Raw genomic sequence first — 18,825 nt, forward strand, 5'->3', positions numbered from 1 at the left:
TGATAGCCGAAGCTATTTGAACCACTTCCCCGCCGGCACTCGGATGGTAATCTTGGTCATAGCATTTTATCAAATCACCTCATTCTTTGGGGCACACATGAGGAAAACAAATGCAAACAAGCCTGAATGGTCCCCAGGACTATATACAACTGAAAACTCACACCCCCGAAGTGACTCGAACCCATACTGCCAGGAGCAACGCAACTGGTATGTACATGGACGCCTTAATCCGCTTGACCATCACGACCGGACAAAAGGAAGTGATAGCCGAAGCTATTTGAACCACTTCCCCGCCGGCACTCGGATAGTAATCTTGGACATAGCATTTTATCAAATCACCTCATTCTTTGGGGCACACGTGAGGAACACAAATGCAAACAAGCCTGAATGGTCCCCAGGACTATATACAACTGAAAACTCACACCCCAGAAGTGACTCGAATCCATACTGCCAGGAGCAACGCAACTGGTATGTACAGGGACGCCTTAATCCGCTTGACCATCACGACCGGACAAAAGGAAGTGATAGCCGAAGCTATTTGAACCACTTCCCCGCCAGCACTAGGATGGTAATCTTGGGCATAGCATTTTATCAAATCACCTCATTCTTTGGGGCACACGTGAGGAACACAATTGCAAACAAGCCTGAATGGTCCCCAGGACTATATACAACTGAAAACTCACACCCCAGAAGTGACTCGAACCCATATTGCATAGCGCAACGCAACTGGTATGTACAGGGACGCCTTAATCCGCTTGACCATCACGACCGGACAAAAGGAAGTGATAGCCGAAGCTATTTGAACCACTTCCCCGCCGGCACTCAGATGGTAATCTTGGGCTTAGCGTTTTATAAAATCACCTCATTCTTTGGGGCACATGTGAGGAACACAAATGCAAACAAGCCTGAATGGTCCCCAGGACTATATACAACTGAAAACTCACACCCCAGAAGTGACTCGAACCCATACTGCCAGGAGCAACGCAACTGGTATGTACAGGGATGCCTTAATCCGCTTGACCATCACGACCGGACAAAAGGAAGTGATAGCCGAAGCTATTTGAACCACTTCCCCGCCGGCACTCGGATGGTAATCTTGGGCATAGCATTTTATCAAATCACCTCATTCTTTGGGGCACACGTGAGGAACACAAATGCAAACAAGCCTGAATGGTCCCCAGGACTATATACAACTGAAAATTTACACCCCAGAAGTGACAGAAGTAAACACATGCTTTTTTGGAAAAACTGTGTTTTTCACGCGAGGGGAAATCTTCGAAACCTCTTTACCGATGGCTTTGAAATTTTGACTCAACGTTGCATTTGAATAGGCGAATGTTTTTATATACCTACTATGTTGCTCATGCCTCACCTGTGACAGATAAAAACATGTTTTTTTAAAACAGCGCCATCTGTTGCACGTAGGAATAACATTCGCAATACTAAATATGTTACAATTCCATTTCAATTTTTCCGATTGCATTGATAAATTTGTAACATTACATACTCAATGATCGCACATGCAGATCCTGCTGGAGAACGAGGAATATTGGACGTCAGCAATGCATCTTGGCAGCAAGGCAAACTGCCAACCACTTGGAAGAAAGCAGACATCATACCGATTCCTAAGCCGAAATAACCTGGCAATTACAGACCCATTTCATTAACATCATGCATTAGTAAAACTGCAGAACGGATGGTCTTAAATAGGCTCCTGTGGAAGACTGGAGACCTTCATAAACACATATTTGGCTTCACTAGAGGAGTAGGTACTGCAAACTGCATAGCAACATTACTAGGGACAGTTAACTCAGGTCCAGCTATAGTGATCTTCCTTGATCTAGAAAAAGCGTTTGAACTTGCAAGCCCGCAAGCAATACTACACACCTTAGTTAAAAAAGGTGTGAAGGGGAACATGCTAGCATGGATTCAAGATTACCTAAGTCACAGGTATGCCAGAGTAAAGTTGCAAGGACAAGTGTCGGACTACCACTTGCACGAGAATGGGACTCCACAAGGAGGAGTCCTCAGTCCTAGTCTTTTTAACATCCTTATGGAAAACCTTGTTACCATGACCTTTACAGAAGGGGTTAGATTGCTAAGCTATGCTGATGATATAGCATTAGTCATTACGGGTCCTTCACTTCTAAATAAAGCTCAAGGTGCTTTAGATAAAGTGACATCTGAATGCAGTGTTTTAGGGCTAAAAATATCTGCACAGAAGTCTAAGGCGATGAGACTAGGTGGCAACACTCCAGACAGGCACCTACGCATTCAGGACATTAACCTTCAGTGGGTTACACAATATCGATATCTCGGAGTGTGGATTGATTTTAAAATGACATTCAATAAGCAAATTCAATATCTAAAGGAGAAAGCAAAGTCACGAATAAATATAATGAGCAATCACAGGGCCCCGTCTAGGAGCGGGACACAGAGTGTTGAGAATGTTTTACATACACGCCGTTCGTTCCCTGGTTGATTATGCAGCACCTGCCTTACTCAATCTTTCTCCTGGTCAGTGGGCAAACGTTGAGGTTCTTCAAAATGATGCATTGCGAATCATATCGGGTGCTCCCAGATGGACTAAAATACTGAACCTAAGACTAGAAACAAAGCTAACGTTGATTGAAATAAGGGTAAAGGGGATTGCTGCGTGCATGCTGACCAAGATATTGACTAGACCTAGAATCAGTTCACTTAAAGATATAATCGCTGGAGCACTAACTCTGGACAGACGACCCTCCAATGGCAACAGGTGGACCCATTGTGCGATAAACACCATCAATACGTTCGATATGGCAAACACAGTCACTGAGAGGGGTGTCGACGACATACATGCAGACTTTGTTATACAAGCCCCTTGGGAATCTCTGCCAGCAGACTTTAAGATTATGGCTCTTGTTGGGAAGAAGAACTGAGGCGAAACCGGAGAAACCGGAGCTGCAGTTACAGCAGGAAACTCTGTATATAGTTGGAGGCTCTCAAATGGGTGTTCGACTTTACAAACAGAGATGCTGGCCATTCAAAAGGCTTTGGAACATGCTCTTGCTGAACACCGACAACATGTTATCATCCATACAGATTCGAGAACCGCCATTGAAACCTTGCAACAAGAACACATATGTGATAACACCCATCTGATCACAAATGTCTTATCATTCATGCACACACTCAAACGACAAGGCCGACGGGTACTTATCAACTGGGTGCCAAGTCATGTGGGACTAATAGGTAATGACATTGCAGACGAAGCTTCAAAACTTGCTACTAAGAGGAGAAATGTAGACATTTACATACCACAGAGTCTATCCCAGATAAAGAAAGTAATTCGAAACAGAGCAATGCGAAAGATGTACAGTGACCACACCACAGCAGTTGCAACATCAGGATCTGCGGGTTGGTACAAGAATTCAACCAACTACGAACCGCTGATGAAAGGGGGCAGTAGACCACCGGAAGTGCACTTACATCGCCTCAGGCTTGGATACCCATGTGCATGGGAAATAGGCTTACAGGTTCCGGAAGATGAGAGGAAATGTCAACACTGTGGAGAAATGCCCGACAGACCACTGGAACATTATCTAACACAGTGCACTGTTACAAACCCGTTAAGATTTCAACTTAGATTCAACAGAGCAGAGGAAGTTGTTAAACACATATGGCAAAATCTTACTGAAGCGACCATACGAGTCATGAATACTCATCCTCCGCCCAAGTAAAACAGACACAAGCATCACTTAGTGGGCCAGCCAGAGGCTTAGGGCCCGCGCAGGATTATCCCTGCTAAAATGAAAAAAAAAAATAATAAATTTGATTTTTATAGATTTCGATTTATTTTATTTTTTATTGAATTATTTTGTGTGACATTGTGTTGGAATTCAGCTGTGTTGTTTACCATACCGTTCATTTTGTAAGTATAAGTATAGATGCCACACCTGTAACAGGTAAATTTTTGCTTTTCTTGAAAAGAATCACCATCTGTTGCATGTAAGAGCAACACACATGCTATACTAAATAAGTTTCAATTTAATTTCAATGTTTCTGATTGCACTTATAAATTAAATTTTCATAGAAATGAAATGTATGGTAAACAACACAGCTCAATTCCAATGCAATTCACACAAAATATTGAAATAAAGATGACAATAAATCAAAATCTATGAAAATTCAATTTATCAATGCAATCAGAAACATTGAAATGGAATGAAAGATATTTAGCATAATCTGTGTGTTGCTCCTACATGCAACAGATGGCTCTGTTTTTCAAGAAAAGCATAGTTTTACCTGTCAAAGGTGTGGTATCCATACTTATATTTACGAAATGAACGGTATGATAAACAACACAGCTCAATTCCAAATCAATATCACACAAAATAATTCAATACAAAATATAATAAATCGAAATCTATGCAAATAAAATTTATCAATGCAATCGGAAACAGTGAAGTGGAATTCGTGACATATTCAGTATAGGGTGCATGTTGCTATTACATGCAACAGATGGCCCTGTTTTTCAAAAACGCATGTTTTTGCCTGTCACAGGGGTGACATCTAAATAGTTGGTATATAAAACCACGCTCCTATTCGAACGCAACGTTGTGTCAAAATTTCAAAGCAATCGGTGATGAACTTTCAAAGATTACAGCATGTGTTGCTCTTACATCCAACAGATGGCGCTGTTTTAAAAAAACATGTTTTTTCCTGTCACAGGTGAGGCATGTATATAGTAGATATATAAAAAGAAGTGCTTATTCGAATGCAACGTTGTGTAAAAATTTCAAAGCAGTCGGTAAAGAGGTTTCGAAGATTTTCCTCATATGAAAAACACAGTTTTTTTTAAAAAAAAGCATGTTATTTACCGTCACAGACGTGACATCTATAAAGTATGTATATAAAAACATGCTCGGATGCGAATGGAACGTCGTGTGAAAATTTCAGAGCAATCGGTGAAGAACTTTCGGAGATTAGCGATTTTGAACAAACTAACATTTCCATTTTTATTTATATAGATTACACATATTAGCAGCCAGGGCACCCAATACTACTTCTTAATATAACTTATATTTTAAATTCTTATCTTTAGCAATGAGCAAAATCATATAGAAATGTAAGGGTATGGTTCCATGGTTTATTCACCAAACTGTTGGGTAACAAAGAGATTGGTAATTTTCATATGGTAATCTGTAAATCATTGATAACATGCATTTTGATCTACAATTATTTTTAACATATAATATTACATATGATATTATAAAATTTGAAACTTGAATTTTACAATTTTGGTAATATTATTCAGAATGTGTAGTGAGACAGAATTTTCTTGCCAGATAAAACAGCAATTGATCTCCTTCCTGTCAATGGGTCCTCAACAAACACCACATCGCAGCCAAGTTACACGACGTCACAGCCAAGTGACGACCCCATCAGTGAGACAGAAGAACCAGTAAAGGAACTGATGTTGCAACTATTTGCCGGTAAGTAGATAGCAAATAGCAACATTTACAAGTTGCTATATTTGTAAACAATAACGTTAAGGAACACCGGCTGGTCGCTCAGCTAATAGTAACAAGCATCAATTAGTCGACATGAAGTAAAAATGTAAAATATTAAATTAGTCGGTTGCATGTATATTTCTGAAACTTTATGGTTAAATTAGCTTATAATAGACTTGTTTTTAAATTTTTTAGCATCATCTTCATTGAATGAGACATGATTTGCCAGCGTCAGTCTCACCTCTCTAATGGTAAATGTTACGTTTAGTCCGGAAGAGAAATAAACGTGTTCCCTTCATACTTTATTGTAATAACAACAAGCAATGACGTCACAGGTATACGTTACATAACTTACTATTTGCAATGCTTATAAACAAAAGAGTATCATCTCAAAACATGCTATGCCTAACCTCTGTAGTACTTAATCCTACAAAATACATAATCCTAACATTCCTCCCCTTTTAATTATATTCTACCCCTACAGGTTAAGTCTATCAGGCGGTCGTATGACTTTTCCTGATTTTGTCAACTGGGGCTTCAGACCTGTTACTTCTGGGGAACCTTCTTCTGAATTACTAACTGTAGAGTCCATAGGGTTAACTGTATCCCCATACCCTCTGCTGCCCCTTGATCTGCTTCCCTGTCTCCAACAGGTGCTGCCCCTTCGTTATAAGGATGGGTATCACTAGTTGCCCCACCCTCATCTGAAAAGTTTATAAAATTCCCTGTGAACCTTGGCATGAGTTGATCTGCATGTCTTTTCTAATTAATGTCCCCAAAACTCTGCACTTGCACTGTGAAATTCCTGTGGCCCAAGACTTCCCTAATTTTCCCTTCTACCCAAGGCTTACCAATTCCAAAATTCCTTGCATATATTGCATCCCCCTCGTTAAACAACAATCCTCTCCCTGAGCCAACTGATTGGCCAAGCTATTTACCAATTTCTCTTTATCAGGAAAGTCTTTACTACTTCTATGTGCACTTTAAAGTGTCAATTAAACTGTAATTCAGAAGGAGATTTACCAGTGGTAGAATGAACAGTTTTTCTTTGATTATACAAAAATCTACAAAGCTTTGTATTAATAGTACCTTCTGTAAACCGCTTTAACCCTTCTTTCAAGGATCTCACAGCTCTCCCAACCAGACCATTTCAAAAAGAATTATACTGGGCATGTGTTACATGTTTAATACAATTGTTTAAAAAAATCTCCATTTCCCCAGAAACAAAATAAAGAGAAGTATCTGACACCACCAAATCTGGCAATCTAAAAATTACAAAATGTTTTCCTTAGCAGTTCACAAGTTACAGATGATGTGGTGGAATTACACACATGAACATCCAGAAATTTTGTGTATGAATCCACCACCACCAGGTAATATTTATTATCCATAGGTCCAGCATAATATATATGAAGTCTAGACCAGGGGTTTCCCAGTGCATGGCCAGGAAAGTACTGGGGCTTGGGATTTCTGATATTTCTTGAAGCAAATGTGTAAATAATTAGTTACTTCAGCAATATTCTGGTCCATTTTTGGACACCAAACCCAACTTCTAGCTTCTGCTTTCATAGCATTCATGCCATTATGGCCTACATGCAGCTGTTCCAAAATCTTACATCTTAGTTCCCCAGGAAAAACCACTCTATCAGTATTGGAGTTTAGCTCAGACAACATACAAGGAGACTGACTAATACCAATCGCATTCTACACATCTTGCTCCCATGTTGGGTACTGAGATGGAGGATCGGACAACACAGGAACTGGCTACTACCCACGGCAATATTGACATGGACACAGACTCGGAAAGCAGCCAGTCAGTAAAGGAGAGTTATTTTCAGGAAGTGTTGACCAGGTGACAGAGGAAACGGAGAAGACAGGATGTAAGGCGTAGTGTTGACAGTGATAGTGTACCTACCAGAAACGACAAGAGAATGAAAAACAACCCCAGAGACTGATCAAACTGGTGTCAATAAAAGGACAGAACAATGTGAAGAAGGTGACGGTAAGCGGAGGTGGAGGCTTTTCTTCCCTACTTTATGCACACTGGCCTACCACCAGAAGCTGCTGTGGGCAGTCAACCTGGGAAGAGAGCACCGCAAATTCGAGCCACTGCAGAAGGAAGGTGTGAACAGACCTTACATAACGGTAAGTTTTATGGAGGCAGATATGTTTCTGACTTAGCAAAGATATAGTGGAATTGTCATGAAAATACCAGAGGAGAACGAGAAATGGGCGAAAGTGATTTTCTACAAATACCCGCATATACTATACCCCGAATTAATCCTCGACGACCAACGATTTGTGTGGGCCAAGCGTCACCTTATTAAAGATGAAGCTCGGAATCAGGTTGTGGCTCTAGTGGGAGGTGAAGTTCCCGAGAGAGTGTTCATCACCAGAGCTGGCTACAGGCATGTAGCAAAGTATGTGGAACAGCACATAATATGTCTGAAATGCTGCAGATGGGGACATAAATCCTGCAGCTGTTAACATGATCCACGATGTCGTTTCTGCGGAAAGTCTCACCTTTCTAATGTGTGTAGAAACAAACTTAAGCTGGATGAGAAAATAGTTACCAGATGCTGCAAATGTGGAGGTGTTCACAATGCCAGCTCGGCTGTGTGTAGCAAGAGGTCGAGTATGGATGTTCCCCGGCCGGTGAATGTTACAGAGCAGGCAAGAGCTCTTACCCAGACACCGGGAGCACAGTAGAAAAGCCAGCACCAAACAGCGCCAGTGAGTCGGTCGAATGCGTGGGTTAAGAAGTCACCTTTACTTCGTCAGGCCCAAGCAACAAGCAGCCACACCAACACTCAGGACTCCGGCAGTGACAGTGTAACGGTGAGAGAAGTGGTTACTGTGGCTCAGGAAGATGGCCATAATGGTATGGTCAAGGAGGTGTGGGCTGAAATGAGGAAAGTTTTTGAGTTCCTCCGAAATCTTGGGCAGAAAATCGAGTCTAATGAGGCAAAATTAAACATTCAGGTGAAGGTAAAGGAAAGTCACAAAACAGGGAAGGAAATAGTGGTTCAGGACAATAATGAAACAATGAGTGATAAAACGAAGGAAAGCGAAGTTTGTGTAAATGATGGTAGTCGTAGTGAAAGGAAGAAATCTATAATTAAACATACAATGAACGAATCAGTTGTGCCAATAATGGACATAAGGGACTGAAAAAATCTCTCGAGAAAAGCAATGTTGCTTTTGCGAGTGAAATTGGGAGGAGTTGGAAATATTATTCAAAATATTGCTATCATTTAATGAACTTTTTGGGGATGATATGAAAGAGAATTGTTTAATAATAGATCGCCCTAGACTGAAAATGTTGTCATGGAATGTTAATGGTTTAAGAAACAGGGTTACAGATGTTCACTGTTATGTGATGGGAAATTATATTGATGTTGTAGCTCTCCAGGAGACAGGGGATAGGAATGAAGTCTTATTGAAATTAAATTGCTATGAAGGGTTTCACCTTTTCGCCGCAAGTAACATAAGAGGAACCTTGATTTATGTTAAGAACACCATACCAACCGAATTAGTAGAACCACCGTCAAAAACGCAAGGTATAGAGAGTGTCTGTGTTAAATTATCATTAAGGGAATGGGAATTTATTGTAATTAATTTGTAAGTATTCAGGAACTGCTTCGACGCTCACTATCTACCTGACTGCATATATACTAATCCTTCAATGGTCGTTGGGGACCTCAATGCTCGGCACACAAGCCTTGGGACAGTGGGTAGTATTAATACTAATGAGGTCAAGTGGTTACAGTTTCCATAAGATCATCCAGATACCTGTCTCTTGGGAAACAATGAACCAACTCACATTAGGAGAGAACGGCTTGACTATGCCTGCATTTTAAACTCTCAGGGGATTATAGGGAGACTCGGATTATTCCGGATCTACTTTTGACCTCTTTGCTTTGAACGCTGAATTGCCACTGGAGAAAAAACAAGTCCACTTTCAAAGGAAAAGACTAAATAATAATAAAGAAAAAAAAAATATTTTACTCAGAATATGGGAGATTGGTATCAACAATACACGCCGCTCTGCGTTGATAGCTTTTACGAGGACATGGCCGAGAACATAGAGAAATTAGTACAGAGGTAAAATAACGGGGGCAGGGGAAGCAAGATGCATGACCTAAGAAATTTAAATATTCCAATGATCAGTAAGTTAAGGGATGGGAGAGAATGCTACGGAGTGCACACAAAAAATGGTTACAAAATGGAATGAGGGATGAAGAGAAAAATACACTGTTGGAAATGCCTAGGGAATGCAGTCAGGTGAGGAAGGAGGTGCGGGACAGATACTGGCAAAACCTGGCTCAGTTCATTAGTAATACTAAGAACCCTAAAATCGGTGCTTGTAAGACCAAATTCATAGCTCACTCAGATCCAAAAAAGGTTGCTAATGAGTTAGTAGATACATGGGCTAGTGCTGCTGGTATTGTCACCGTTCACCCCTTTCACCAGCAACGCCCCTGACAACACACAACAGCCTGATACAACAGTTAATGGACAGTTGGCAACCTTGCAAGCACAGGTAGCAGAACTGACTGAAATTATACGGACGCTACGTCAGGCTCCTTCACAAGAGATACAGCAGCCTCCATGCTGCTGTGTCATAGCCGTGGCCCGCGCTGGTAAAGGTTCCTGTGGTGGTGGTGACGGCGGCAGCGGCGGCAGCGGCGACAACAGACATGAGAGCGACAACGGAGGCGGTGGCAGCGACGTCGTCAGTCAACTCAGGGATGACAGCAGTGATAGTGACACAGAAACATTAACTGGAAAAGGAAGTCGACCTTCGTCAGCATATTTTAAAATGATTCATGACCTTAAGGAACGCGCTCAAGCCAAGTACGAGAATGAAAAGATAATACTCTCAGTGACAGTAATTATGCCATACGACTTACAGATAACATTCACTCGCGGACCATCCCGAGTTGCTAAGTGATCAAGAAACTGATGATGTCACCAGATGTTCCTGACGATACCAAACGCCAGGTTGGTGTGGCTCTTTGCGTCGCAGAGGCACTTATTGAAACATTGTGTAAGGGGGACGAGGACAACACTGGGACCACCAGTCCCAGGGAGGAACAACACCAAGACGATGGCCGCTGTTGACACATGAACCATTAGGTTTCTCAGTTGGAACATTCGTAGCATCAACAAAAGACTGAATGAACTAATTGCATATGTTACCAGTAACAACATAGATATAATTGCTTTACAGGAGCCCTACACGTCCAATATGATAAACAAAACCCCACCAAAGATCAGAGGGTATGCACCCTATAATAACAGTAACGCCACAGGCCTATTAACATACGTCAGAAGTGATTTACCGCACATTCTTGTGAGTACGTCACACAATGTACACACACAGTACCATCACTTTCATGTACAAACTACAGCAGGCCACTTTTCATTCCTCAACGTATATGCCAGAAGCCAGAAACTCAATGTAACATTGTTCCCAGACCTAGACAATCATGGGACAATATACATGGGAGATTTTAATGCTAAACATATTACGCTGGGAGACAGTACTAACAACGATAATGGATGCAAATTTATCAAATATGTTTATGACAACAGATTAACCGTGTATACTATGGATACCCAAACTCATTTATTGGGAGACAGACTTGTTGTTGTTGAGTTAGGGGCGACGACGATCGTGGGATCGGATGCGCCCCGGCGTACCCGTGAAAGGTGAATTGCAAAGCCATGAAAGGCGAAATGCCAAGCCAAAACGCAAAACGAGTGACGCCAAGCACTAGAAACTAATATGCCACATGACAAAGCTACGCACAAAGGGAGAGGCAGAAGCACATAATAGAACAGGGCAAACAAACAGCCAGAAGGGCACACAGCGTGTCATAGAGCAAATACACAAGAAATCAGAGCACATACTTGCCCGGGAACTTGTCCCGCGGGAATCTTACATTGAACGCCTCCCAGAGCACCCATTGCCAAGGGTCTCGTCCATCCACCGGGGACGCCATAACATCCGGAACCGGGGCAACAAACACCTGCAAACTGGGGACCCAGATGGTAGTACTCATGAGGCGAGAAGTCGCCACTCGCCCCCACAGGAAGGGAACTTGCCCCCCCCACGAAAGCACTCCGGTCCGTCAGACAGCAGTAACTCGGCAATCTTCGACCAGTGACCCGGTGGCATCACAGACGCCGGCAACACGTCCCCCAGGGCCCCAACGCGCACCCACACCACAGGGGTACCCGCGGCCCCGGGCACACCACCAGACGACAGCAGGGAACCCGGACGGCGCGCATCCTTCCGTAACGTCATCACCAGGCCACGCCCAGCACCAGAGTCCACACCATCCCTGGCAGCGGAAGCCACCACCCCCCACTGCGGAGAGTCCCCCGGCGGAGAAAGACCCGAAGGCACATCCGAGACACAGGCACCAGCAGGCACATGGACCTCCGCCACCACGAACTGCGGAGACATCGACGCATCCGTATCCACACTGTCAACACCCGAAGCCCCACAGTCACTGAAGTCACCAACGTCGGCCCAGGAAGAAGACGAACGCCGGGAACGTTTGGGCACCGGCCGGATATCGTCCGAGCCGGTAAGTGACCCAGAAACACGGGTACCACGAGCCGAAGGAACCGACGCCAGGACGGCAGCAGCCTCTATCACAGGGGGAACCGGGCCACACACAGCAGGAGGCTTCGCAGCCACACCAGAACCAAGCACATCCAAGACCCGAGTCACGGACACAGGGCCAGGCGCAGCATCAGAAGACGAGGGAGAAGACAGTAACGGGGGCTCCAGGAAGGTCCACGGGAGCAGCTGGAACAGCGACAGGATCAGGCAGACCAACCGACGGTACCTCAAGAACCGGAGGAGGGACGGCAACAACCGGAGGAACGGCAGGCGCCGCCGGGGAAGCTGCAGCAGCAAACGGGACGCGCACCACCTCATCAACATCAACGGAGACTGCCTCCAGAGGGAGCGGCGGGAAATCCTCGTCGCGGAACAAGTTGACAGGAGCAGCAGGGGCCTCAGAGCACCCGGCAGCCTGTTGCCCCAACAGGCCACACCGGAAACAGGTACGAGGCTGCCTGGCATAATACACCCGGACGTAGTACCCCATAAGCCGGACAGAAGAAGGTATATCCGACCGCAGGCACATCGCCAACGTGCGAATGTTTGTACGCCTCCCAGCATACCGTCCCGAGGAGAGCGTGTTCACCCGCACGCTGACAACAGTACCAAAACCCCCGAAGTAACGCCGGAGGAGGTCATCAGGGAATTCCAGGGGCGCACCATGGTTACTGACATAAGTCAGGGCACCACTGCGGTCCGAAATCGCCACAGAGCCAGCATCGTCTGGCAACGGCAACGTACGCCCTCCGTACCGACGGAGGAACCGGGCCACACACAGCAGGTACTCGTCCTCCCCCACGAACTTAATAACAACCTGATGGGCCGTAACTAGCTCCACACCGTAAACAGCTTCCACCAGGACACGAAGCATGTCACACATCACCATCTCGATGGTCGGATAACCAGCCTTACAAGTGAACTCCAGGCCCACGGAGTTCACACGCTGAATACGAGGAAGATGGCCCCCCATGTCAGATCTGCCACGTCAACGCAGCCAGGCAGGCAACAAAACTGGTAGGGCAGGGATGCCCACACCACCTGGCGACCAAAACAGCAAACAACTCCAACAGCCACGGAGGGTCGGGAAACGTCCTCACTCCACGGCTGCCGTGCGACAACTCCGGGAGGCAGACTTGATTATGTAATGGGTAGAAACCTTGTTCAAGATAGGATGGAATGTTCGTTGGTAAATCACTTAGTGATCACAATGCAGTTTCTGCTTCCTATGAGGTACAGTGTGATGTACCTAATAGACATCAGAGACGGAAAATGAATATTCCATATGGCTTGCATGACCACTTTATTAATTGTATATCAAAATGGTATCAAGATTACACAATAACGAATGTACAAGCCTTCTCCAGAGATCTCGTTGATACGATTACTACCTACTATGACACATGGGTGTGTTGGGGAACAGGTCGTAAGCCTAGCAGAAGTGGGCAACACCTACCACCACCCAAGTGGGTCCTTGACCCCGTATTTGTTAAAGAACATGAACGAGTAAAGCAACTTAGAGATACGTACAAACGAACCAAAGCACAAGGTGACTTGCATGCATTTCTAGTTGCAAACAGAGAGGTGAGAGACATGAGCAACGTTATACGTAATAAACATTGGGAAGAGTTCCTACAAAGTATAAATGAGCAAACAACACTTGTTGAAGATAGGGAAAAGATATGAAAAATCTCTAGAAGCAGCCCAACCAAACCGCTGCACCACAGCCCAATAGAACAAGCAAACATCCTCCTTGATCAATGGGCACTAACATCGAGCTACGACTCATTCCCAAAAAACATACAGCACAAACTTGATGACACACGCCCCAACAGACAACGAACCATCAATCTTGCCTGTACAGCTATCGACGTGTCTGACCTTAATGATGTAACTGAATGGGAATTAAATCATGCACTAAAGATGGGAAAATCAACTGCTCCTGAAGAGGATGGTATTACTTACAGTCTACTGAGATTAGTCTCACACGTACCAGGTAATCCACTATTAGTGTTGTACAGAATGAGTTTACGTGAAGGAGTATTACCTGATGCTTGGACAAAGAGTGTCATTGTTCCCATCCCCAAACCACACTCAGATAATTATAGACCCACATCTCTAACATCGTGTGTTTGTAAAGTGCTTGAACGTATTGTTCTTAACCGACTCATGTATCGTATACAGGGGCACCTGTCACCTCAACTGTTTGGATTTATGCCTGGGCTCAGTACACAACACTGTTTTGCTGAGTACTTCGCACATATTGAAGCTTCCCCTCAAACAGTCTTCATCGATCTAGCAGTAGCTTTTGATACAGCAAACAGAGAAATCATACTGGAACAGCTTGCCGAGCTGGGAATACAAGGAAAATTACTGAAATGGATAGAGGGCTATTTGTCTAATCGAACAGCATATGTTTTGCTTAATGGTTTTAAAAGCACAGAGAGCAAACACTTTGAACTGGGAACTCCACAAGGAGGGGTCCTCAGCCCCTTGTTGTTCAACGTTCTGATGCATAAACTCATTAAAGATCTTCCAACTAATAATGAAGACACTGTCATTTGTTATGCTGATGATATATGTTTACAGGCTGCCACCGAGCCTAGAATACAAGTTCTGCTCGATGCTTTTGCTACTAGAGCTGAGGAATGTGGCCTCCTTATCTCTGTACAGAAAGCCCGTGCGCTCATTCCATGTGGTATTCCACCAGCCAATTAGGTACCTTTCTTCTCTCAAGAGGAGACTTTGAGAGAGATTAAAGCCCTTGTGGGTCCTTGTTGGTGTCAATCATGGACTTAACGTGAGACTTGCTAGAATGTTTTATGTATCATTTATACGCTCTGTGATTGTCTACAATGCTCTACATCTCACCCTGTATACTGACAAAGAGCTGAAATCTCTTGAAACCTTGCAAAATGAAGCTATGCGTCTCATCCTTGGGGCTCCAAAGTCCACGAGAATAGTTAATATGAGAGCAGAGTTAAAATTACCGACCATAAGTGAGAGAATTTTGTCTATTAGCACAGTTTTCGGCGTGAAGGCATTGAGTAGATCTAGAAAACACATGAAGTTTCAAGCTAAACTTTATAATATGCTGCACTCACCTGAGGTCTATAGAAGAAGAACAAAATCTGATTATGTATATTGGTTCTACAAGGTAGCCAACTCCATCAAAATATTAAATATGTACCCCTACTCAACTAATGATTAATCAGCCAATTACTCCATGGGATAACTGGGATCTATCAGTTGATTTTGTAAATGCGCCCAAGAAAGATAGTGTGCACACTACATTATTAAAACAGTTAACACTGAAAAGCATCACTGAAAGTACTCAGAGTATGGGTAACGATGTTTATCAGTGCTATACCGACGGCTCTGTAGAAGAAGGTGGACGATGTACCGGATGTGCATGTAACATATTTGAACAATCTTCTCTCGTACTTACAGCAATGAAGCCCGTCAATGACTGGGCAAGTACAACTCAAACCGAACTTGCAGGCATATACCTTGCCACAGAATTTTTAAAAGACAGAGGCAGTGGACTTATATACTGTGACTCGCAGAGTGCACTCCTGGCATTGAACGCACATAGTAGTGACACCCAGAAAATAGTCAGTGATATTCGAATGAATGTTTTAGCTACCAAAGAAAACAGATTTGAGATTAAATTCCTATGGATACCATCACATGTTGGCATCTCAAGGTATGAGACTGTTGATATGCTTGCTAAGTCAGCCTGCAGAAAACCAGTGGTAGAAATTTATATGGGTATTTCATTAGCAGTGACAAAGAGAATACTTAAACAAATATCTAATGAAAATCTCACCGACCTAACAAATTCTCAAAGACCTGAAAGTTGTAGCATTAAATATTATGATAGATATCGTGAGGAGACATTCACATATGGGACTAATAAAACAAGAACCCGGCAATGTGATGTTATAGTGGCCAGAATACGCCTGGGATATAGACGTATTTGGCAGCTTTCTCAAAACCCAAATGTCGAATACACAACGTGTCAACTTTGTGGTGATTCCTGGCTGCGCCACCAGAGGGTGCAGACGTCGAGCTCTGGCTGTCAGTGGTCGTCTGCCGTTGCTGAGTGGCGGTTGCTGTGGGGGGGTGTGGAGCTCCCGCTGGTCAGGGCCCCACCTGCCAGTATGGACGGGGCTGGTACTAGCCGTATTAGAAGAATAGACACAGTGCGACTGGATTTTTCTGCTGATGTGGATTGGCCCGTTGTAGAAGTTGCCCACCTCGACGTCCTCCGTGTTGACGTCCCCGAGCTCCTGGGCCTAGAGAAGTTGTCGCCCACCCGTGTTGCAGTGTCATTCGCCACGTCGCATGTATACCGGGAGTTTGTGGCCCGCTGGAATGGCCGCACGCTTCCTCTTCCGGCTTCGGCTGTGTCTGTAGAGATCTCGGATCCCTGGGGGCCCTTGACGTTTGTGAGTATTCACGGCGTGCCGGTGACCTTCCCCAAGGCGGCCCTCATGGCCTTGTTTACGCGGTTTGGGTCGGTGGTGAAGCACAGGTTCAACACTTTGAGTGCGGGCCGACTGAAGGGAGTCCGGCTGGGTTCACGCACGCTTGTCATGCGGCTCACTAGCCCTATACCGTCAAGGGTCTCGTATCGTGTGCTGTCTCTGAGGACTTTCTATCAGGGGCAGACCCGAACGTGTTTCCGGTGTGGTGCTGAGGGCCACGTCGTGGCCGGTTGTGACGCTCTTAGTACAGATGCCCCTTCTGTCTTCCTAGAGGATTATTTTCCTCGCTTATCTGTGCGTGTGGACTCCCCGGCGGATTCTCGCTCTGTGCTAGTGCCTGGTTTAGATCGCGCGGCGGTTCCGGATGTCGCTACGTCTGGACTGGATGTGTTTGCCCCGCCGGTGAGCTCTGGGGACCTGGGGGCGCCTGTTTCGGACCTTCCTCGTTCGATGACTGTGGAGGTGCATCCGCATCCGATGGCCTTGGGGGATGCTGTAGGGGTGGTGCCTGCGTCTCCTGCTGGGGGCCATGTGCTTCCCGGGGCTGACAGTGCGGTGGTATGTGTGTCTCCACCCACGTCCTCTGCCTCGTCGCCTCTGGGGGTTTCCTCGTTGACGAGTACCTCTTCCATTCTGCATGTTCCGTCGCCCTCCGTGGATACCTCACGTGTGCTGACGTCTTCCCATCCGCCTGTTGTGTCTCTTTCTTCTTCGACTCCGGTCTCCGTTCCTGGTGGTGGCTTTTTGCCCCGCGTTGTTGAGGCTGCTGTTCTGCGTGAACGTGCTGCCCCGATTTTGGGGCCGCCTGTCGATGGTTCTTCTGGGACACCGCTTGTTGGGGGTGACAGCTCCGACGATCAGCAGCCTCTTTTTAAGCGCCGTCGCTCGGCTCGGGGTGCGTCACCTCGCCGGTCGTGGGCAGAGGAGCGTGATGCAATGGATGATGATGATGTAGCCGTCGCTGAGTTGCCTCCTGTGGTACCTTCGGAGTTGGATGCTGTGCCTCCTGCTGGTGGCTCCCCTCAGTGGGCAGTTGCCCCTGGTAAAAGCGACCTTGTGGTAGTGTTGACGAAGGATGTGAAGTGGGGGGCCTCTGCTCCTGTTCCGGTTGGTGGGGGCTCTGGGGCCCCTGCGGAGCCACCCTCCACGGGTCTCAGTGCGGTTCTTGACACCGAACGGTGTGCACGCCCTAGGTGGGCGGGCCGGTGTGCGGCCTGCCGTGCAGTCAGATGTGCTTCCCAGTGTGCACCCGTGTGTCCAGCGTCCTCGGGGGAAACCCGTCCCTTTAGTCCTCTCGACCGGCGAGGTACTCGACGGATCTACAGCAACTGCGACTTTTAAGTGTACTGACTTGGTGCGTCCTGTTCCCTGGTGCCCTTCTACCATCTGGGTTCCACGAGCGCAGTGTTTTGTCTCGGGAGTGCCAAATTCGATGCCTCGGCCTACTGCAGCTCCTGGGTGTCCGATTCCTGACAGTGTCCAACTTGTTTGGGAGGCTTATTGTTTACGGTTTCCTGCTCGGGAGTACCCTGAGAAGTATGAGTGATTGGTTTATTGGTGTGTTTGGTTTCTGTCTGTGTTGTGCGTGATGTTTCCCCCGGTGCCTGCGTGCACAGGTGGGTGTCCTTGTCTGTGCGTGTGGGTGTTGTTCTTGCCCCTGTGTGGCTTGTTTTCTTGTATGTTTTGTGCTTTGCATTTGGTGTGTGTGTTTGTGTTGTGGTTGTGTGCAGTTGTGGGTGTTTGGTGTTATTTCTTTCTTGTCGTTGCGCTCGCCCTGTGTATTGTGCTGGGGTGGCGGGCGGTGTGGTTGTGTATGTCGCTTGTGTGCGTGTGTTTCTTATCTTGTCCTTGTGACATTGCTTTATTAGGTGTGCGGCATTGTTGTGTTTATGTTATCTCTGTATTTCCCTGCTTATGTCTTTACATGTTTTTGCTTTTATTTTTTGTTGTTTCCTGTAGCTCTGTATTTATGCCTCTGTGTCGGTGGTTTATGAGCCCTGTTGTTGTTATGTACTAATCTGCACCTGAGTTTGGGTTGTTGGGATGGGCTTGTTTTGTGTTTACTGTCTGTATTTCTGTGCTTCCGTTTTTTGTGGATGTGACTGTTTTATGTTATTTATGTCGTGTTATTTATTTGTAACGTACTGTTTTTTGTTTGTTTGTGTGTTTATGTTTGTCCTGTATGTATGTATGTTTGTTTTCT

General features: G+C 45.3%; 1 protein-coding gene across 1 annotated transcript; it reads right to left on the reverse strand.

Annotated features, from left to right (window-relative positions):
• Positions 1-16,897: 16,897 nt before the first annotated feature.
• On the reverse strand, positions 16,898-17,254 carry LOC138355681 (uncharacterized). The gene has a single exon (XM_069311005.1). The coding sequence runs from the start codon at positions 17,252-17,254 to the stop codon at positions 16,898-16,900; it is 357 nt and encodes a 118-aa protein (XP_069167106.1).
• Positions 17,255-18,825: the final 1,571 nt, after the last annotated feature.

This window comes from Procambarus clarkii, chromosome 68 (assembly GCF_040958095.1).
Source record: "Procambarus clarkii isolate CNS0578487 chromosome 68, FALCON_Pclarkii_2.0, whole genome shotgun sequence".
Classification (NCBI taxonomy): Eukaryota; Metazoa; Arthropoda; class Malacostraca; order Decapoda; family Cambaridae; genus Procambarus; species Procambarus clarkii.

Coding starts and splice junctions, on each gene's coding strand:
- LOC138355681 (XM_069311005.1), bottom strand. CDS start 17,254: ATGGAAGAGGTACTCGTCAACGAGGAAACCCCCAGAGGCGACGAGGCA.